The sequence below is a fragment of the Odontesthes bonariensis genome, chromosome 11 (genome assembly GCF_027942865.1).
Source record: "Odontesthes bonariensis isolate fOdoBon6 chromosome 11, fOdoBon6.hap1, whole genome shotgun sequence".
In the NCBI taxonomy this organism is placed as follows: Eukaryota; Metazoa; Chordata; class Actinopteri; order Atheriniformes; family Atherinopsidae; genus Odontesthes; species Odontesthes bonariensis.
Window position 1 is genome coordinate 13083504 of NC_134516.1, and position 22713 is coordinate 13106216.

Consider the following 22713-nt stretch of genomic DNA (forward strand, 5'->3'; position numbering starts at 1 on the left):
GGAGGCTTTGCAGCAACACCTCAGTCTATCAAACTGTAATCACATCCAGCAGTATCTCCTCAGCTGCACAGGAGTCCAAACTCAGTGTTCACTCAGAACTGAGGAGAGCCTTTCATCTTCCAATCCAATAAGCCCCAATCCCCAAAAGCAGAGCTAAAAGATAATTTAACTCACATTACTCTGATAATACGTAGAAAAAGATCATGTAGGATAAAAAATTTAGTGAAGAAGAAGATGACAAGAGTCGGCGCTGCCGCAGCAGAAGTAATGAATATTTCTATGCCCCGCGGCGTGCGGGGCGGATGACTTTTTTTCCTTTTTAGCTTGGGCTCACCATACATGGTCCAGTCAGTGATGGGAGCGAGGGCTGCGGCACACCTGATCAGCCTCTCCGTCGACTTCAGCATCATCAGTGTGAGATAACCACCGTATCCCTGCAGAGACAAACAAATGGAAGGATCAATTTTTCTGCTCGGAAGGCGTTTTCCACATTATTCCACCTTTGTGTTGAGCTGCACGGTTTCCACTGTACCGCAAGCTCCAGTTCTTACCTCGGAGGTGCCTTGGATTGAAACTGTACTGCATATATGGCTTTAAAAAAATTTAATTTAAAAAAAACAAAAAACAAAACTGCAGTGTGAAAGAGATTTTTGATGCAGTTACATGCAGGTTGGATTCAGAGGATATTGAGCTGTTTAAATGGCAAAAGAAAATACATTAACATAACATTGTGACACATGTTTGAGTGTAAAATCTGTATCTGCAACGCACCCGCTTATTACAGATGAATGAGTCCTTTTTGAAAAGGAAAAGAAACAATAAAAAATGCACCATGAAAAGAAAACAATCAACTTAAATCTGCAACAAAGAAAAGAAAATTGCTTAAATCTAATTGCTTTGTCACAAAGAATCAGATCAGGTCCGATCCCGCGTGCATTGCACCACAGAGCCATTAGAGTGGTCCAGTCAGTGAACGCATCGCAGCTCAAAAGTGAAGGTCTGACACACGAACCTCTCCGAAGACTCCGACACGATTGTGATCGATGAAGGGCAGAGTCACCAGGTATCTGCGAAAAGACGAGGGGGGCGAGGTTTAAACGGCAGATCACAGGAGGAGTTGTGTTTTTAAAATGAAATTTCACGTGTCAAACACTCAGCTGGGGCTTCAACAGTCAGGAGGTTGAAGGGCAAAGCCACAGGGAGTTACTGACAGCGTGTCTGCAAAAAAAAAAAAAAAAGGAGGGATGTTTGCACATAATCGACCAGAACCAAGCACGTCTGGCGAGGATCTTTCAGGTTTCCCACGGAACCGCGCACCGCCATTCTCATCTCCACACCGTGTAAGCCCTGAGAGAGCCCTGAAATTTCTCGAGTGTGTTAAATGAGCTCCGAGAAACTCCTTAACTGAATACCATTTTATTTCATCGCCGGGTGAAAAAGACGCTTCTTGTGCTTCAGTAACACTCGATGAATAGTAATCGGTAGTTTTTTCATCAGCTTTTTGGCGTATTTAGGACATAAGAAAGGGGTGAAAACTTCCCTCTCTTGTGGCTAAAAGGAGTACAGCAAAAACAAACGCCTTTTTAGAAACTTAGAGAATCTTTTTAAGATCTGCTCTCACGTCAGAATTGGGATGGAAAGAGTTTCGACGAAAAGTCTAGTCTTCCTTCACTTGGTCTCCATTCTACATCCTGTTTCGGTAAGCAGATTCTACATCTCAGGACATCATAGAATAAGAATAATCTTGGCTTTTACCAGGTCTAAAAGAAATTGGAAAAACAAATTTTCTTTGTCACCCGTTTTGTTGTAGATTTGCTGCCCTAGTTTCAGAAGATGGCCTCACATTTGACTCCAGAATACTTTGGTAAGCAGAGGAGTTCATGGTCCACCTAGTGACTGCAAGGTGCCCAGGTCCTGTGGCTGCAGAACGAGCCCAAATCATTAGCCCTCCGCCACCGTGCTGCTTGACAGTTGGTATGAGGTGTTTGTGCCGATTTTGCTGCGTTTGGTTTTCTCCAAGCGTGCCGCTGTGCATTATGAGCAAACATCTCCACTTTGGTCTCATCTGTCCAAAGGACGTTGCTCCAGAAGTCATCTGATCTGTTTAGTTGCAACTTTACAAACCCAAACTGTGCTGCCGTGTACTTTTTAGAGAGAGGTTTTCTCCTAATACACGTTAACACAAATCAACTGTTTTTCTCCACAGAAAAACTCAACAATGAACCTGATTTTTAGTCCCATTTTAAATATGAACACAGTTCTGCAGCAGCTGATATTTTCTTTATTTGCTGTGTAAAGTCTAAAATAAATGAATGTAACATGCTATTTCTATATTTTATATTTATAATATACATTTCTAAGTATAACATCATTATGAATCGTTAACATCAGTGCAAAATTGTTCTCACTTGTATTCCTTCATTCTCTGACACTAAATAATAGTTTAATGTATTGGTAAATTCTAACAAACTGATCAGACGATGACGATTATGTTGCAGACTATTTGTTACGTACTCCAGAGCTGCTATCTGGTCTTCTGCGTCCACTGTGCCGAGCCTCTGATGGACCTGTTGTAACACTCTGTGAAGTGACAAAAGATCATGAGGACAGGGAGAGTATTCTGGAACATTTTCCCAACAAAACCGCAACAAAATGTTCCCACCTTTGACCTCTGAACCCGGACCCCCTGCCGTCCAGCCGCGCCACGACGACCTGCTCAGATCCCGCCATTATAGACTCCCAGTCCAGCCTGAACTCCTCCGTTACTGCCTGCTCGCCCGGAGCGCCACCACTGTTGAGAAGCCCGCAACTTTATTTGACTCATTTTCACCAAAATCTCTTACTTCACCTTAATTTTCAGGTCCATTTTGATCAGTTCTGATTGATTAATTGATTGATAATTAGTTTTGAGGGGTTTAAATGGGATGTAATTTAGTTTTTTATAGAATTTTTTTTGTAGTGGCGTTTCTTTTTACATATGTACCCCACTTCTTCCACATGAACTTTTATCCTCTTTTCTTGATTAATAAGCAATTATCCAAATTCAATAGCCACATGCTGTGAATGAATCACACTGTACCAAAGCGCCACATGAGACCAGATTCTGACAATTGGAAGGAGTATACCATGTTCAGCTAGCCACATTCACCCAATTCCAGTCTGTCCCCTAGACGTCCCCACTTTGTTTGCATGTCCCGTTTGGGATCCACCACATTAAGAATCGTTCCAAACCAACAAGCCTGAAGGGGAAGAGGGTTATAAAGTCCTCCGTGCTGGCTCACAGACGACACTCCTCAACCGTGAAGCGCCTACAAATATGACTTCCATCATCTCAGCAGCAGTGCTTCAATCATATACATTATCAAATGGCTTTCGTGAACATTCAGGAGAAAACATTTTGGCAGCGGAAAGCGGCAATTATGGAGTCTCGTTTTGTCCGAGATCTGTGCAAATGATTAAAAGCTTACTCTATCCTATATTAGGAGGGAAACAGCGATGACTCGCTTTGATGTAAAGCCTGGCATAATATTGTGGACTGTAGGTTTTTTTTTTTATTTTTTTTTTTCATGTTGTGATCACATCAAACACAGACAAAATCATCAAAAGACGTTTTCTCAGCATAAATGGAAGAAAAACGGCAAAACAGCTTCTTGAAGAGATGCAAGCGAATTTTCCTGGAAACACTTTCAAGCTCAGAACAAAAACAAGAGAAAAAGAAGAGACTATTGTTTCCACTGCTGCTAATGTTATTGGTTAATGATTTTATTTTTAATTTTTTTTAAAAAAGAAGAAAAAAAAATGTTTTAAACTTCCACCTTGAGAGTAAATTAGAAATTCAGGTGACGCCTGGAGGTTCCTGTGTCCATCGGGGAAGGGTTTCCCACAGCTTTGGCTGGTGTGTCTCTCCACTGCCCGCTCTTTAAGAGTGCATCTACAACCATAAAAGGACTTTTTGGAGCAAGTCTGTAGTTTTCATGTGGATTTTATTGATCCACCAGTTGTAGATATTTGAGAACGAGGCAAAATGAAGCTGTAAAGCACTGAAGATAATTTGTGGTCCTCATTTTTTCGTAGTAAAAAAAAAAAAAAAAAAAAAAAAAAAGGTCCAGATCAAGGAGTTTCACTAGGGGAGTAAATGACTATTCAACTCTCCAGGTGTATTTTAGTTGTCAGTGGTCCAGTTTGATACCCTAATAGAAAAATACTGAAACCGCACATTTAAAAACCAAACTAACAATTACCAGGATCCAGTCCGCTGTATCTATTGCATTGTCTGTCAAAATTGTGGGAATATTTTGGAGTTCTCTCATTGATTTTTCTCTCATAGAGTGATTGAAAAAGTGGATCAGTTTGTCAGATGTCATCTTGAAAAAAGCCGTTAACATGAAAGATGGCTCTGAGCGGTCAAAAAATGAAAAAAATACCTTTGACTGAAAATCAAACCTGTTACTCAGGTGTTAATGATCAAAGAAATCCTCAAAATCGGCCTGTGAATATGATTTACATACTACGACTTATTTACTTTTGAATGTGCAACAATATCGGTGGTGTTCAGAGGCCTTAAATGGGAGGGTAAAAGGGCAAAATAGAAACTGGACCACGTTTTGCTTTTTTCGTTCATCGCTTCCTGCTATATCTATAAATGTTATTCCACGTTTCATCTCGGCTAATTTTGCCTTTTGTCTTCAGTCTCCCACCTGTGTCCAATCGGCTGATTATTTCGCACCTGTACCCTATTCGCCTATTTTTACTTTAAATCAACATTTACGTTAACAAACATGCATTTAAATCTAAAATGCTGTGATGCTTAAATGTTAGTTTTCCATTCATACAAATATTTACCTTAGTTTTATAAATGCTGCCGTTGTTTTTGTGAAACGTTTAAACAGCCTGCATCTACAAAGAAATGAAGTGCTTCGTGCACATGTGTCTTTGTTGAATTTTGGCCTTTGAAGCTGGCGTGGCAGTGATTAAAGGTACAAGAAAGTACAAAAAAAAATGTAATAAAGTGGGAAAAAAAAAGGCTTACACAATGAGGAGAAGGCCGTAGAGGCAGGAGTCGGAAAAGTCAGGAGGATAAATGAGCTTCAGAGGCAGCTCTGCGGGAAGAGACAGTGAAACATTAGCTGGAGGAGAGGTGACCGACGGAGGGCGAAGAAAAAGAAAGGCAGGCAGATACACAAACATGGAGACAGGTGCACACACACACACACGTATCACGCTCTGAGTGGCTCAATTATCTCATGGCACTCGCACGCAAACACAGCTGCTAAGTGAAGATCATTTGTACCAAAGTTGTCATTAGCGATCATCCGGATATCAGTCAGAGTTGTCCTTCTGGTCTCCAGCGCAGACCGCAGAGGGAGATTGCTCTCCAGGATGAAATATGCTGAGAATGACAGTTATGATAATGCAGCACAGCTGTTATTTGTATACAACATATACAGCAGGTATTCAGTTAAGGCACAGTCTAATGACAGCTGTTGAGGAGTCATTTTCATGAGCAGGTTTGGTGGGGGCAGAACCATTTTTGAGTGTAATAGTTAGAGAGCGGGTCCCTGATCTCACCTGCATTATCTTTGATGTGTCACAGATCAGACTGATTAGCACTTAAAGTTTGATAAGTCAGCACTGCGTTGATTCCAGCAGAAATGATAGATTGTATGTATAGATGCCGTACCACGCTGGTTCCATGAAAGCCTCTGGCTCCAATTCACTCGCATTCAAAAAGCACCAACTTCGGTAAGTTTTACCCTCAACTCAGGGTGTTGTCATTGGCTAGTTTCACTCTTCTTCATCACTGATTTGGTGGCTACTCAAAAAAATCTTTATAATTAAAAAGGTGTTTGTCCTCGAAGATACTGCCCAATCAGGGAATAAATATCACTTTCAATCTTCACCCTCTTACGCAAATATGATCAGTTCTGGCTACACATGCACCAAGATGGCGACAACCAAATGTCGAACTCGAAGTTTCAAAAGACTTGTTAAAAATCAGTGTTTTTGTCTTTCTTCTATTTGCGCTCTACGCCAGAAGTCTCAGCGTAAAACCGGTGAAACTGGGTGAGGAACGATTGTATCAAAGTGTAAAATGTAAATTTGACTTATTGTTGCCCCTTGTGGACAATTGGTGGAAATGCATCTCTGCTCTAACCTACTTTGCTATCAGCTCAAATACAGTGTGGCCCTTAATAAGAGATGACTCATTTTCAAATAGGTGAGGAATAATCTTTGACTACAACACTATACTCTACTGTAAATTGGTCATGTTACTTTGCTGCACACACAACATTTAAGTCTGGCCTGCCTCATCTTGACAGACTGACCTTAAATACTTTCAAAATGACAAATAAATCCAAGTGATAATTTTGTCTCACAGATTTCTGCTGCCTCTCAGGGAAGCTGTGAAGGTGAACTGTGCGATCATGTAAAAGTAAAGGCAGTATAGACAACAGTTTGCAGAAATTATTCAGCTCTTTATCTAGAAGATACAGAAAGCAAATGCACGCACATCTATTTTATTTTTGTAACCACTAGTCTTCAGACAGACATCCAGTACTGTACACACCTTTAGAAATGACGCACGTCTCAGTTACCTTGGCTTTTTTTGCGGCCTTACCCTGCAGCTGAATATTAATTAATCATGTGAGGGGCATACAAATCTGTGCTTTTCCTTTTTTTTTTTTTTCTTCTTCCATTTCACTTCACCTGAACAGCAACACTGACTATTAGCTGTTAAACAAACCCATTTAAAGAGCGATATAAAAAGAAAACATTAAACATCTTGAAACATTCAAACTATTGGTGCAGTCTGGCGCCGCAACAAATCCAACAGCTGCTCGTGTTTCTACAACAAATTAGATGATGCTGCTTAATTGCTGGAAACTATTCACCATTTCAGAGCGGCCACGAGAAAAGGAGCATCTGCCCTGCCACACAAACATCACACACGCCGAAATGTCTGAAATGGTTTCGTATTGAGTTGAATAAAGACTACTCACAGTCCACGTTGTCGAAACTCAGCAGCAGCACAGCAGGGACTCCAGGACCTGCAACGGCGGCAAAGCAGATGGCTTAATGAATGTGAAACGCGCTGCTGATACAGTTCCATCCTGCTCTGAGATTGGAAATCTCAAAACATTTGGGGTTGAGTTTCTTTAAAGTTTTTAAGACGTTAAGACAGACAAATAAAAAGGCTAAAACATTTCATTGTTACGATCATATCCAACCACTAATGATTAGCATTGCTCGGCAAGCAGCTTATGAAGCTGGTGCACGTTGCCCAACCGTCAATGGACACATTTCTCTGCAGAAATATAAGCATCCTAATTATGATTGGTTCAGTGAAGGAAACACAAAGTCACTATTTTAAGAACTCTGCTTGCCGTGCGGTGAATGAAGTCCCAAACTCCATCCTCCTTTCCTCTATCTTTGTGTTTTATCGCATATCAAACTACATAAGATGTTCAAACTAAATTTAGCATTAAAACAAAGCTTTACTTTTATTCCCTTTGAGCCTTTTTTATGCAAGCTTCTCTCAGTTTGACATGTCTGTGACAGGCTTTGGTCTAAATAACAGAGACTCATAACGGCCGCCCCCTTTTTCATCCATCGGTTTACGCCTCCGTTTACTCTGTTTCACTTGACTCCACTCTGCCTTGGGGTTTGCCTCTTGAGATTCCTTATTACTAGGGCTGGGCGAGTTAACGCGTTAACTCGTTAATTATAAAACGCTGATAAATATATTAATGCATTTTTATTTATTTATTTTATTGTTGTAAAAGTCTGTTGCTGTGGAACCGGAAAAGAAAGTAATCGGCGGATCCACCAAACCTGGAGAAGGGTACGGAACTTTTACTCGGCCATTTTCATTTTAAAGTTCTTCCAGACGGCGGAGTCGACAGAACCAAAGTCATCTGTAAACACTGCCAAGTTGAATTGTCTTCTCACCGTAGTAGTTCCAGTCTAAAATATCACTTAAAGGCAAAACACACAACTGATAGCAGCAAGTCATTCAAGGAAACAGACAGTGGAGCGAGGCTTCTACATAAAAACTACAGAAAGATGCTGATGTTAAAAGTGTGTTTGCACAACAAATGCTATGGCACTTTCATTTATATGGCAGTAAATTTAAAATAAAACTAAATGCTAAAAGCTATACACTACTTTTGAATTCATTTTTGGATTTTGCGTACAAATGCGATTAATTGTGATTATTCAGGGAAATCATGTGATTAATTAGATTAAACGTTTTAATCGTTGCCCAGCCCTACTTATGACTAAAAAAAAAATGGAGCACGGTTTGAGAGAACGTACAGTCCCTCTTTTAGACACAATATCATGTGCTGAACTGGCTTAAAACATGCCCTAAAGAATGTAACAGCCTCTGACCGGTCATTAACACCTCAGAGAATCGGATGTCATACATCCTACATCACATCGGCTCCATTCCTCTGTTTTAATGTTTTAGCAGTTCACATTCCAAACTCAAAAATGTTATAGCTGCTCTACTGAATCAGCACCTAGCCTGTCAGTGAGAGAGCATTCTGACTGGCTGCTTCGCATCGTGGAGAATTTGATTTCATCCACTTAGAGCAGTTTGATTTATTTGATTCAAGGAGATGGAAAAAGGAGATCTTCTACAAGATCGTCCAGGTTGAGTTCGGCAGCTGCTCCGTTCAGAAGAAGTAACACGACACATACATGCACGTACGTAGATATCGTATAAAGGGACAGTAAACTAAAAGTTTAAACATGAAAAGCTTATTTAAAAAAAGAAAAACCCAAAGACCTCAAATTATTTAATCACAACTGTAACTGCAGGCCAAACTAGGAAATAATTGCAAGCAGAGGGAGCGGCCTGTTTAAATACATTTATTTTTTTTTCTCCCCAGTGCAGTACGGGTCTGGGGATAGATAAGGGAAATATTTCTCTTCTCCGCCTCTTCCCACCTTATTGCAGCAGCAAAGTTCTCACTGACGATGTCCTTCGAACTACGCACAAACTTCTCTGGTGAGCAAACGACAACGGCGTACAGTAATAATAAGCGCGCCGCTTTGTTCACATCAACACGATCTTCTGGTCTCACTTGCTGAACGCGGTTAAAAGTGCTTTTTGCCCAGAGGCTCGGGACATTAGGAGATGTCAGTTTGGTTTAAAGGAGCCCGCAGAACTACATTTAAATCATTTCTGGACCAGCATAGCTAAATTACCCTCCCTGCTCTCTGGGATTCATTAAAATTTTGGCACAGTGGTGGACCTTTGTGCCAAATTTGTTATCAATACTGTTTAATAACTCGTTGGATTTATTCACAACTAGAGGGGATATCACTGTTTCAAATCATTAAAACTCACATTTTAACCTATTCCAGTGCCCAGTGGATTATATCAGAGCAGGAAATTTTCCCTCAACATTGAATCACTGGACTTCAGCAGGGCCCAATCCCACCAGTCCGCTCTGCACATCTCATCCTACCCATCAGCAAAGTGACGGCATGACTACAGTTAAAGAGGAGGACTTGTTAAGTATTTCTTGTCACTGCTGATGAGATGGAGCAGCTAAGGACTGCTGAGGCTTCTTTAAATCAGAACCGGGTTATTTATTTCAGTAACATTCAAATGTATTTGTTACACCTGTAAAGACGGGACTCCTGCCTACACAAACGTAGAGCAGCAGGATTCTTGGAGTTCATCATATCAGCGGGGATTTATTTTTCAGGTAAGCACTTGTTTTGATTGATGGCTCAGAGATCATGATGGTTCGCTCTCTCCTAAATCTTTTGTCTTACTTAAAAAGATCAATCCCAAATCTCTCTTTGGCTCCACACCTCTGGTTTACACGTCTGAGGTGCCCCTATTATTTTTGGATCAAGAAGTAGTGGTCATCTAGCCCTTCAGTTGGGGCGTCTGTATGGCTCGATGACCATTACTCATTGATCCTCCGAAAAAAAAAAAAGCAAAAAAGCGGTACGGCCAAGAAACTGGGTCTAAGCTGGCGTGTTCGCAGGCTGACCTTGACAGCGCAGAATGGCGTGCTGCACATCAGGACTGATGTCTGCATCGAAGAAAGTACAATCCTCCTTCAGGCCGCAGGTGAGACATCGCCGTGGAAACATCCCGAGGGTCGACACTCTGTGGGGGGGAAAAAAAAACAACGTAAGAATAAACGTAAACTGAGCACGAAAACCCAGATGGGCCTCTCGCACACAGAGCGGGAGAGTGATGAACTGAGCGTGTGCCAGTGCGTTTCACCTGTATAAATGTCTTTGTTGTGCAGCATCCTCCGAGCTCAGAAAGTATCTGTGGGAGGGAAAGCAGAGTAGCTAAAGTAGGACAAGGTCGTGCAGCCATTGTACATCTGTCTGCACTCATCACTGCGTTTCTGTGGCTGCCAACAATAAATGTAGATTTATGCAGCTGTGCTCCAACAGAACAGAGCGGAACTGCAATCAACTGTAGTCATAGTCTCTGTATTTAAAAAAAAAAAAATCTTTTTGATCATTTGCAGTAACCACAAAGCATTTAAAGTGATACTCCGGAGTAGATTCAACCTGGGGTCATTTGAACCGTGATATCCAGCCAAGTAGCCCACCCGCAGTTTTTTCGATATTGGCTGAACATCAGCTGAGTTACTGAGTTATCCCGAATAGCTTCGTACAAGGGTTAATGGATCCTGGTCCGTATCTCAAAAATTACCACACTAAAATCACATGCCATGACACCAAACTTCTACAGTAGTACAAATATGGTCTGTACTCACAAAGCGATGCATTTGGAAGTTTGAAAATAGTCCAGGAGTTTATTATTGTCAACACAAGCCTGATAGCTTCTCTGCTGCTAAAGCTGCGTCGACGTCACTTCTGGGAGCTGGGAGCTTCAAAATAAGATGAGGGTTGATCTACTACTGTAGACAACAAAGTATATGCTATATTCTACATGTTTTTTTATGAATTTTTATGTTGTAGAGTTGTGAAATTATTTTATCAATGGAGAAATTGAGCAGCCTTGCTTTGTTGTCTACAGTAGTAGATCAACCCTCATCTTACTTTGAAGCTCCCAGATCAAGGAAGTGACGTCGACGCGGCTTTAGCAGCAGAGAAGCTATTAGGCTTGTGTTGATAATAATAAACTCCTGGGGCCCGTTGCACAAAAGTAGGATTTAGACATCCAGGATGAGTTACTTAGCCAGGTTCAAGGAATCCAAAACATGGGCGCCCAGGCTTAGTTGGTTGCACAAAGGCCAATCCAGGATGCGCAGACACGGATTCATTAAGCCAGGTGAAAGCGATCCTGGATAAGTGCTGCACACGGCTTTCTTTAATAGACCCCACAATCGATCATAGATTCACTGATTCACCATGGCAACAAGGGCGGCGTATTCCTCCCCAGCGGAGCAATAATTATTAATGGAAGCATATGAAGAGGTGACGGAGAAAATAAAACAAAAAGGAAATACTGCCACAGTTAAAAAACAAAGGGAGCAAGCGTGGCAAACCATTGCTGACCGCCTGAATGCGTAAGTAGTACACAAATCACACTCACCACTCCACTGAAACTATCACAATTAGGCAGTGTTCGAACTACGGGGGACTCGGGGGATCCGAGACCCCTGAAACTGACACGAGACCCCCTCGAAAACATGATTTGGGAAATGTTGAGGGGTCTCTAAAATATTGGCAAAATGTGATTTCCCCTGATGAGTTATGATTGCAGACGCGATGCGTGTGGAGGTGTGGAGCCTGTGTGCGTAATTGGCATAAAACTGTGCTGTCCGCCGCGTATGATTCTGTATAGCTTCTCATGTGTTTTCGAGATCCGCGCTCTGAGTCAAGCGCAAGCAAGCAACCAAAATGGACATGGCAGTAACTTTTTATTAAGAATGTGCCTGCCCACACACTGCCTGTACTGTTTTAGCAGTGAAAAAAACGCAATTAAAGGACTTGCAAGCATCTTCATCTCCTTCCCTGGGCATAGAAGACTCTGTGACATCAAGGAGGAGTTCTATAGGATTGCAGGTAAGATTTTTTTTTTTTTAAATTACAGTTACAATTACAATGTTCAGCAGCATTCAGAGTAAGATACTCATTGCATTGTATTACAGGTTTCCCCAATGTCATTGGTGCAGTGGACTGCACACACATCAAAATAAAATCCCCCTCAGGTGGCCATGAGGGGATTTTGTGAAGAGGAAAAACTTCCACAGCATCAATGTACAGGTGAACATGACTTTTGATAAAGTAAATTAATGAACACTGTACATTGCCTGTGATGTGCATTAATTGGTTTAACATCTTATCATTTCAGATGGTCTGCAATGCTGACTATTTGATCAGTAATGTTGTGGCAAAGTGGCCCGGCTCGGTCCACGACTCCCGAGTGTTTCGGAACTCAGAGATCTATCGGCGCCAATCACAAGGTGAGCCACAGAACCTCTATTGATAACCACTTTTAACATCATGGCTGTGTTAAAGGTAGGGTAGGAGATCCTGGATTTTGAGTCCAGCGAAGCTGCATTTTGAAAATACACAGGTAAAAAGTCCCAACCCTTTTCTTCACTTTTCCCCCGAAGGCACGCCTCTAGAGTACATGAACGCGCACGAGCACGAAGGTGCATGAGCGCTGTTCTGACAGCAAGCATCGATCGTTGCCGTATTTAGTATTTAGTATTTAGTATATGATAACTATACGTTTAATAATGCTAGGTGCTAGCCAAGCTGGCTCTTGTTTAGCTTCCTGCCAAGCTTCGTTCACGGAGCAGGGTACACGCACAGGGGGAAGGAGGGGGAAGGGGGGGAGGGGGAGGGAGGAGCAGATTGCAGTTTGATAGACGGCATCAGTATCCAATCATTGTGAACGGTCCGTTCACAATGATTGGATACTGTTTTTCCTAGATTGTACGTTCTAGAGGCCACTAAAACTTTTCATATTTGTGTCAAAACTTTTAATTAATTGGTTGCAATGGGGGTGTGAAGAGTATTTCAAGCAATATGTAAAAAAATGTTCCAGAAAAAGATCCCCTACCCCGCCTTTAAGAATGTCACTACTTATGAGGTTGTGATGGTAACATTTTGTATTCACAGGTGAATTCCTGGGTGTATTGCTGGGTGACAGAGGGTATGCCTGCCAGCCTTTTCTGCTCACTCCATTTGCAGACCCTCTGGAGGCACAACTGGCATACAACCATGCCCATGCCAGAACAAGGGCCCGGATCGAAATGACATTTGGCCTACTGAAGGCACGCTTTCAGTGTCTGAACCACCTGAGAGTCAGCCCAGACAGGGCCTCCAGAATGTGGCCTGCCTGAGAAAGGAGAGGGCCCCCAGAGTGCCAGCTCTCACAGACTGGGACAATCCTGCCATCTTCCCGGATGACGACTGTGGTCGTCTGGTCAGAGACCAATATGTGTTAAATTATTTTAATTAATATGCATGTTGATTTAAGTTGGGCCTGCAATGGCAGAGGAATTTTTGTTAGGTTTTTGTGCTGTATAGGCAAGGCAATTTTATTTGTATAGCTTTATGTATCTTATACGTGCCAGCCATTTTTACAAACAGTTTGTCTCAAACTGCATGCTTTGATTCTGTGCTTTTTGTCTTGTAGAGCACTGTGTGACTTCAGTTTTGAAAGGAGCTGATGGTTTACTTGCTTTGATTCATCCTTGTTCAATAAAGGAACCTCATGGTACTCTCTAATGTGTATTTATATGGTGATGTACTTTATGTGTAGTCTGTGGGAAACTAAATTATCTAGTGGTTCATCTAAAATCATCAGTTATCTAAAATGATTTAAATAAATGATCACAAATGTTTCAATAATGATTGTGGGTATAGTTAAATGTTTTAACAATAGGTTCTAGGCAGTGGAATAAATATTGGTTTCCAATTGTGGCGACCGCAGAATGAGATTAAATAGATCCTGGAACTTAGCCTGGTCTGGAGCAGGCTAGCTTCACAGAATAAATCTCCATGGTAACTTACGTCTGAACATATCCCACTTCCCTTATCCTACTTTTGTGCAACCGCATCACGGATAAGTTGATCCAGGATAGCCAACATATCCCCGCTTAATCCCTTATCTTACTTTTGTGCAACGGGCCCCTGGACTATTTTCAAACTTCCAAATGCATCGTTTGGTGAGTACAGACCATATTTGTACTACTGTAGAAGTTTGGTGTCATGGCATGTGATTTTAGTGTGGTAATTTTGGAGATACGGACCAGGATCCATTAACCCTTGTACGAAGCTATTCGGGATAACTCAGTAACTCAGCTGATGTTCAGCCAATATCGAAAAAACTGCGGGTGGGCTACTTGGCTGGATGTCACGGTTCAAATGACCCCAGGTTGAATCTACTCCGGAGTATCACTTTAAGTTTAAGCCTTGAGAATCAGTTAATAATGTATTTTCAATTAGAAGAATTTCTCCTCCTCTGGCATTCACCTCCAGCTGAATTTTCAAGACGTAATATTTGAAGAATCGTATCTTTCTGCTCCCTCGCCTTCATGGAATCTTTCATCTTTTCAAAGGTGTCTTGAATCAACACATGCAGCCCTATACAAGCAAAACTAAGCGCAAGAAAGAGCTGAACAGCTGCCATTTAACAAGTTATACGTTAGCTTTGATCGTAAATCTATCATGCGTTTCTTGTATGACTGATTTGAATTGAGCAAACCATTTCCCAGAACTGCTACATGCTTTACTGTTTTTATACTGTGACAAAATCAACTCGCGGCATTAAAGTGGTCCCACCGAACAAAACGCTGGACTTATTCGAAAGTGTTTTTACATCAAAGGAGAGGTGGCTGGACTATTTTCTACAAGTATTTTTCTTTTTGTTTGTGTTTGTGGTGAACAGAGAAGCAGACCCTTACATGATCTGGTTGTTTTCATCGTAAGCTACGATTCTCGTCACCTCCCAGCCTCCCGACGTTAAGTGGCGAACTTCATCCTGGTCACTTCGTAACTGAAAGAAAGATCATTTAGTTATCATCTGTCTCCTGACAATGGGTGTCTTTTTTTCTTTTCTTTTTTTTTTTTAATTGGTTAACTGTATTAATGCAGACTGTTGTTCCAGATTATTGACAGCAGAGGGCGCTTTACTGTTCGTCTTTGATCGATCGTTTGAACCAGGAAAGGTGTTTTCCTTTCATTTTTGTGTGGAAATATAGCCGTAAAAGGACCGTAGATGGTGACGGGGATAAGAGTAGAGAAAGTAGAGAGTGGACTAATAATATAGCCTGTTTCTGTAAGTAATAAAAAAAAAAACAACGGTAAAGAATCGCAATGTTTTCAGTTAAGTTGAACACAAAACCACAAAGTGTTTAAACTAGAGTGTCTTGGGGTTTATTTACAGTCTAAAGGGCCTTCATTTGGATGATAAGTTCATGGAAAACTCCAATAAAAATGAAGGCATTTTAAATAGTTTCAGAAGACAGTTAGCCACTGGGTGCTGTCCCATCCAAACAGCACCGCGGACAAATCCATGCTGAATCCAGGAGGTTCTTCAACACGAACGACAGTTTTAAAATGCGTTTCATTTGATCGCAGAAGCTGAGTGAGACAATTCCTATATTTGACACCAAGAAAAATTATATTTTGTATTTTTCAGTCGTACTAATTTCCCCTAAATATAATCATTCAACTAATAGAAAAAAATGTTGAGTAAAGGTTTGTGTAAAAACTACACAAAAAGTCCAGTGAGCTGAATAAAAGCTTTTGTCAAAAAGTTACGTTTGAAGCTCGGTGCCTTGTCAGTGTTTCGTACCCAGACTGGAAGCCGGTTCCATTTGAGAGGAGCCGGAAAACCAAAAATGCCTGCAGTTTGTGAACTAAGGGTTTCCGTGGGGGTTGTAGGGGCAATGAAATAAAATGGAGTGAAGTCGGTACTCCACCTGTAGTATTTTGGATTAACCATCAGCAAAATGTAAGGCGTTTAAAAATAAAATTAAAAATAAATAAATAAAATACTTGGCAGGTAATTGGATGATTTTTTTTATGAATCTTCTTTCACAAGCCAGCCTCAAACAATCAGATCGACGGAGTGGAGAAACTCGGTGAAAACAAACTCCAGAGGATCAAAAGTGTGAGAAAAGGCTTCCGTATCGGTCTGGTGGAAGACCCCAAACCCAGGTTAGTGGAAGAGGAGACTTCTTGGATGCAGAGCAGGAATGAAACCGAGAAAAAGGAGGAGGAAGTTTCAGTCATTTCTTCCCTTGACCGTCAGCAAAGATATCAGGAAGGCAATATCATTTTTTTTTTTCTTTTGTTTGTTTGGTTTTTACCAAGACATGGCTTCGGGATCACCTCTCTACTCGGCTCAGGACTATACGGGCAGACGCACACTGCAGACAGAAAAGTAACAGTGAAGGAGGAGGGATTGAAGTGCTTGTTGGCAACAGATGGCGTAATCCCGGATACATCACTCTGAATGCGCGTCTCAGCATGTTCCATGCTATCTACTGAGACCTCACCTGTCTTACCTGGTGATGCTGTGTGTCATCATTAGGCAAATTGCTGCCAAGCCACAAAAACAACACCCCGCTCCATTCAGGGCGATCTCTGAGGATTTCTACCACCAACTCTCTCTGCCTCGCTTCATCTTTCTAAATGTTTGCCAGCTGGTTTTGGTTTTCCATTTATTTTGTTATCTCATGCTGCCGTAATATAATTTCCTTTCGTTGATTTTAATAAAAAAAAAAAAGGTATTATTGGGGCGGCCGTGGCTCAGTGGGTTTGTAATTGGACAAAACATTTCAACTTGTTATAGCACCAAAAAAACATATGCTAATAAGAATTGAATCTAAAGATAACTGAGCCTAGAAACACCTGCAGTAGTAGAATTAGGTGACAAAACATGGACATGATTTAAATTCAAATTACAGTAGAAGTGGTGATTCCTTAGAAAGCAGCAGGTAATGGCAGCGACTTCCTGGAGGGGATTAAAAGCACCGCTCGGCACTCACAATGATAAAATCACCCCTCTTCCCTTGGAGAAATAAATCCTGCCGCGCCTCAGAGACTTATTAGATGGCTATATTCTGCCGTGGGAAGACACAAATCAGACATGAAGACGCGTGGAGAAAAGTCCGTTTTCAGTCACCTTCTTGGTGAACATGGTGATGTGGTGGAAATCTCCCTGACCTCCCTGTTTGATGGGCAGAGTGAGGAAAAACCTGCTCCTGTCCTCGGAGAACAGCGGCTCCTGCCTCTGTGGGTGAGAAACGTACAACTCAGAGGTGACACACTTTATGCATGAATGCTCTCTGCTGCACCAGAGGAACACACAGTCCTAGCAGTAAGTAGCTACGTGGGCACATGTGCCTCTGTCTGAAGTAAAATAATGGATTTTTCATCATAGTGCAGAGGCTCAGCTTCATTTGAGTGGGCTCATCGCATTTCTACATTTCAGCCCTCAGCTCTCCCGCTGATCTGGATGCAACTTTAGGACAACTGATGTGCCTATTTATCGCAGAATTTGCCTAAATCTTAGCGCGCGGGATCGAATGTGCACAATGTTTACCTGCCTGCTCAGTGATGAGCTAAAAAAAAAAAGATGAGTTTTGTACCTGCTCCTACTCTTCATCACTTCTGCTTTCCCACGCTGTCAAACTCGCCTCATTCTTAGCTCTGGTGTCGCTACTCTGGTCCAACGATCTTCTCGCCCGCTTTTGTTTGAGCAAATCAGCCCGATCCCTGTTCTGTAAATCTCATCTTTGTTCTGTCGTTCTTCACACAATCCTCCTCCTCTTCGTGACACCCCATCTCAAGTCTCAGCCACCTCCTAAATCTGCTGATCAGCGTCTAGACTCCCAGGAGTCCTATTCTGTCTTCTTCATCATTCATCTCACTGCTCCACTCTGATGATTGTGTGTGTATATTTTATATTGTGTGTGTATATGTGTATATATAAAAAACACTTTTTCTATCCTTTCACTTGATCTCCTCTCTAAATAAAATGAAAACATATATAAAACAACAAATAAGGCATTTAAAATGACTTTATAAGGTTTGCTTCCATAAACGGCAACCAAACATGAGCAGAACTGCTTTAAATCAGACACATTCAGGAAGGAATTCAATCATAAGCCACCCACTGCTGTCTTTAAAACCTTTGCCTTGTGGGTGCTTTATCCTTTCTAACGTAAACCTGCTGCAAGTAAAGCTGAGACTTGTCACTGTCTTATAGCATCCACTGTTTTATTTCAGACTGGATGAGCTCGTGCGCAGGTCGTTTTATGTTAGCTAATCTCGCAAACCTCATGGCTGTCGAGCACCGTGCTGAGAGATGCGCGTGTTCAGATTTACCTGCCTGGAGAGCCACGTCTCTGAGGAGTCCTCGTGTCTCTGAGTGAGAGAGCAGGAAAAGCCAGCCTTTAGCATTCTTACGTGTCTTACAAATGTTATTCAGACACAAGCAAAAAGGAAAAAAAAATAGGTCTATAAGTTCTATAACTATAGCAGCGTAAGTGATTGATGAGGCACAAGTTGAATTGTAGTAAGGTAAAGGGGGATTGTGTGCTTCCTTGGTAATTTATAGACAAAAATATGCATCAATATCACAATTTGGTTGCAATTTTGCACGAATGCTTCCAAAGACGAGGAATTCTATGCCGGTCGCTCCATGAATCGGAACGTACGAGCGTTGAACTTTAATTTGTGCAGTCAGTTGACACCAGGAGGGTGAAGATGCGAGGTACGACCGTGCCTCTCCAAAAAACAATTAGGAGAATTAGCGATTAGAACAAATAACAATCGAGAGAAATTAAATAAGATCATTTTTCATATGAAAAGGCTTGATTCATGGTAAAAGATACAGGGAAATTAATTCGGAAAGTGTAATGACATGAATTAATGCATCGTATGAAATCAAAAATACAAATATATTGAATGGATACACGAAGAACAACACAGTTTCCAAAAAGTCTTGAGCCACCCTTACTTTCTTTACTTACTTACTTACTTTACCAGGTAAAGTATGCACACACTGAGGGAGCTGCTCCTCTCGAGCTGTTTCAGCCTCCCAATGAAGAACTTTAAATGCTCTGGAAACTACTAAGCATTTGGCAATAAAACTTAAAGTGAACCCCTTCTCCCTTATTAAACTCTTTTATTCATGAATATTGTCTGTGGCAAAATAAAACCATCAGTCTATTCTTTTTATCACCAGGGAAACGCACATAGCTGATGTCTACAACAGTAGTATACTTTGTGGGTATTTACTCTTGAAGTGTGGCTGAGAAGACTGATCGTTTTGGCACATTTTATCACTCTTGCTTTGTATTTGAGTCGAGGGTGGATCCAAATGGCTTAAATAACCGAACCTAGTCAGCGGCGCATGTTCCATCCATCCATTATCTATACCGCTGAATCTGTCGTTCGGGTCGCGGGCGGGCTGGAGCCTATCCCAGCAGTCAATGGGTGAGAGGCGGGGTACACCCTGGACAGGCCGCCAGTCCATCGCAGGGCCACATAGAGACATACGAGACAAACAACCATGCACGCTCACACTCACTCCTAAGGACAATTTAGAGATGCCAATCAACCTAACATGCATGATTTTTTGGACAGTGGGAGGAAGCCGGAGTACCCGGAGAGAACCCACGCATACACGGGGAGAACATGCAAACTCCACACAGAAAGGCCCCAGCTGGGTGTTGAACCTGGAACCTTCTTGCTGTGAGGCGACGGTGCTAACCACCACACCACCGTGTAGCCCTAGCGGCGCATGTTATGTAAGCTAAAAGTCACGTTAACCCCGTGTATAAGAGGTGTCAAATAAGTTGTTGCAGCCCCTACGTTTCCTGAAGGCAACGTGGGATCCCTTCAGCTAACTCCCCGCCCCCGTTTTGAAGCTCCGCCCCTAAAGCCAGAAGAGTTTGAAACCGAAATAAAGGGAATCGAAAAATTGTACAAAAGTGAAAATTTGAAATTGGAAAATATATATTCGAAAAAAAACAAAATAACTTTCGCTGCACTTCTCTCTATTTTCAATAGAATTTATTAACTTCAAAATTCAGGTTCAAAACTGGACTTTCAGTTTTAAAACATTTTCAATCGAACGGACAAACACGAAGACCCTGAAATTTGCTCCGTATTTTTAGGCCTTCTGTGCTTCTTTTGTCCTCCACTTGTGCAGTTTCTGAATTATTCAAGGACACACTGTACATCATACTTTTAGCTAATAGCTCTTTGGGAATCAGCTTGTTTGTTAAAAAATATTATATGTTTGATATTTTTGATGCATGCAGCTGAAAATTGGGAACAAATACGGCCTCTCCAGAAGGCTGTTCAGAGTCGGGTGCATTTTAATGTGCTTGGATGATTGATGGGTCAGTGTGTTTTAAAATGGCTTGACAAACAACCAAAGATATTACTCTGAAAACGCTCCGGTAGAAGAAACAAATTGAAAATGAGTGGGGAGGCAGCCGATGTGCAAAGAAAAAGCTTTCAAGACCATCAGATAGCCTGGTAAACTATTGCTCAAGACCATTTTAAGCAATTATGAGAAAGCCTGTTTAGAAGGAAAAGGTAAAGAAATAAAAGGGTGGATCAAGACTTTAGCACAGTATTGTATTTTTCACATTTTTTGTAACTATACAGAAATATTATACAGAAATATACACATTATCCTTTTTATATTTCCCCACTTACTGTATTTATTCTTTGATTGCTCTCCCTTTGTTTCCCATTCATTTCCTTAATGACACTCCGAATGATTAATGTAAAACTAACCAGAGTAAAAGAACAACAGACACGAAGCCAAAGATCGCTGAGACACATGTCGGGGGAGTCCTCCTCCAAATTCAATCTCCCATCTTCCAGTTTTTAAAAAACAGTTATCCGAATCTGCCCCGAAATCTAACGGGGCTCCTGTTTTTTTTTTTTTGTTTTGTTTTTGCCCACGATCTAATTCTTCTACCCCAGTTCACTGAAATTCAGCTTTGTGGATTTCGCCCAATCTCACTGGCGGCCGCTAAAAACAACTCAAATAAAAGCCAACTGCCCCTGGATATGTGAATAATTGGGCAGCAATGGAAACATGCATGTGTCAATTTAACCTCTTTCCTCAGTGTCTCCAACTGTGTGTAAATCGAGAAGGAAGCCGTTGTAAACAACATCTGAGTAATCCTGCAGCACCCACCTTGAGACAGACTCCTATGGTGGTGTCGCACACTGTCAGCAGCGAAGCATTCTGGGGCCTGTTGAGCCACCGCACTGCGAGGTGTGTGATACTGATCCACTTCACCATGGTTACGTAGAAATCCCTGCAGATGACCAAATGGGAGAGTCAGATTGAGGATTGTGTGCCTTTGTATTCCTGTACCATAAGGATATGTTAGAGTGTGTGTGTGTGTGAGATCACCTGAGCCTGAGCTGTTCTGGAAGCTGCAGCTCCTGAGTGTGTGTCGCACCGAACAGGTTGACAACTGACAGCTTGACTGCAGGGTTTTTCTGACCAGCCTGAAGGGACGGATACAAATGGGATTCATGGGAGAGCTTTAATTACAAAAAGGAAATGACAGTTTCATTGAATTATTACATAAATTGTCTTCGGGGCCTTTTTAAGTGTTTTTTTTTAACAGCAATATTTGTCACGACGTGCAAAGAATTCTGTGGACATTTAAAGAAAATTGGACTAAAGGACACGCAACCTTTGTTTATAAGTGGGGAAAAAAGATCTAGAAAAGTTTGCATTTTGTACACTGCACATCTACCCGGCAATTCAATGCGAACGTCAGCTAATTATATGTTTTTCACCAGAAAACGCAACATGAGAGTTTAGTTCAGTTTGCCTCGATGTTCAGGCCAACAGTTTGTTTTGCTGTTGGACTTCCTGGCACAGAAATCGGTGTCCGTGAAGGCCAACACAAAAGTTCACATTTCTCGGTGTCGTCGAAGCAAATGCCAAACTGGGAGGCTTGAAGACTGACAATTCAATAATAGTGAATAGTTAGATAGTGAAAGTAAGAGCATTTCCACACACAGTGTGATGAGAACTCAGGATTTAAGGGACTAAACTGCCGTGTAGCCTTAAGTTCAGGAAACCTGAGCACCCAAAACAAAAATTGGTCAGTTGACTATCTTTAAGATACCGAATTACCAGGTTTTTCCTTCGAGGTTTATCTTTCTAATCCCGATGGCGCGGGCATATTCCAGGATGACAATGCCGGGAGTAACTGGCCTCAAACTGCGAAAGAGCGATTCAGGGAACATTTCCAACTCCACTGAGAAGCTTTGGGATGTGCCGGCCCGACTCTCCCGCCATCAGTCGAAGATCTTGGCCGAAAATAAACGCAACCCTGGATGAAACTTCACATTTTTGACGTTGCGTTAACGTAACGAAACCACGTGGGGGCGAATTTGTGCCATTTAAAAAGAGCTGAAGGTGGTCCAACAAAATATCAGTCATATTATTTGTGGGACTTTTTTTGTTTTTGGCCAGGGAGTATAAACTGGAAAGAGTACATTCCCACGTGGCAGCCTTACCATGGGATATGGGTACTGTACTCCTCGGGGGTAGGTGCTGCCGGTGAACTGGGGCAGAGCCATGTTGGGCACCAGGGTGTCGTTGATGGTGAGGAAGGCCAATCGCTCTCCGTCAGGTGACCACCAATGAGCCAGGTGCGAGTGCAGGATCTCCTCTGATGAGACAAAAGACCAGTGAACCATTTCCTGACCCGAACACTTCACTTATCCCCTTTTTCTGCGACTTGA

The 22713-nt window shown here is 41.8% G+C and overlaps 1 protein-coding gene and 1 long non-coding RNA gene across 3 annotated transcripts in view; one reads left to right on the forward strand and one right to left on the reverse strand.

Annotated features, from left to right (window-relative positions):
• LOC142391653 (inactive dipeptidyl peptidase 10-like) overlaps positions 1-22713 on the reverse strand; it is a 109840-nt gene that overhangs the window by 7949 nt on the left and 79178 nt on the right. For both annotated transcript variants that reach the window (XM_075477579.1, XM_075477580.1), the window contains exons 9-23: positions 22486-22640; positions 21362-21459; positions 21140-21263; positions 18304-18342; positions 17099-17206; positions 14871-14962; positions 10253-10300; positions 10014-10132; positions 7002-7049; positions 5291-5389; positions 5030-5099; positions 2663-2791; positions 2515-2580; positions 1013-1067; positions 335-434 (exon numbers count right to left, since the gene is read on the reverse strand). In XM_075477579.1, coding sequence (XP_075333694.1) covers positions 335-434; positions 1013-1067; positions 2515-2580; positions 2663-2791; positions 5030-5099; positions 5291-5389; positions 7002-7049; positions 10014-10132; positions 10253-10300; positions 14871-14962; positions 17099-17206; positions 18304-18342; positions 21140-21263; positions 21362-21459; positions 22486-22640 — 1350 coding nt within the window. The remainder of the gene's footprint in view (positions 1-334; positions 435-1012; positions 1068-2514; positions 2581-2662; positions 2792-5029; positions 5100-5290; positions 5390-7001; positions 7050-10013; positions 10133-10252; positions 10301-14870; positions 14963-17098; positions 17207-18303; positions 18343-21139; positions 21264-21361; positions 21460-22485; positions 22641-22713) is intronic.
• Positions 11938-12402, forward strand: LOC142391654 (uncharacterized). Its single transcript, XR_012770595.1, has 3 exons — positions 11938-12015; positions 12102-12216; positions 12305-12402. It is a non-coding gene; the product is annotated as an uncharacterized LOC142391654 (long non-coding RNA).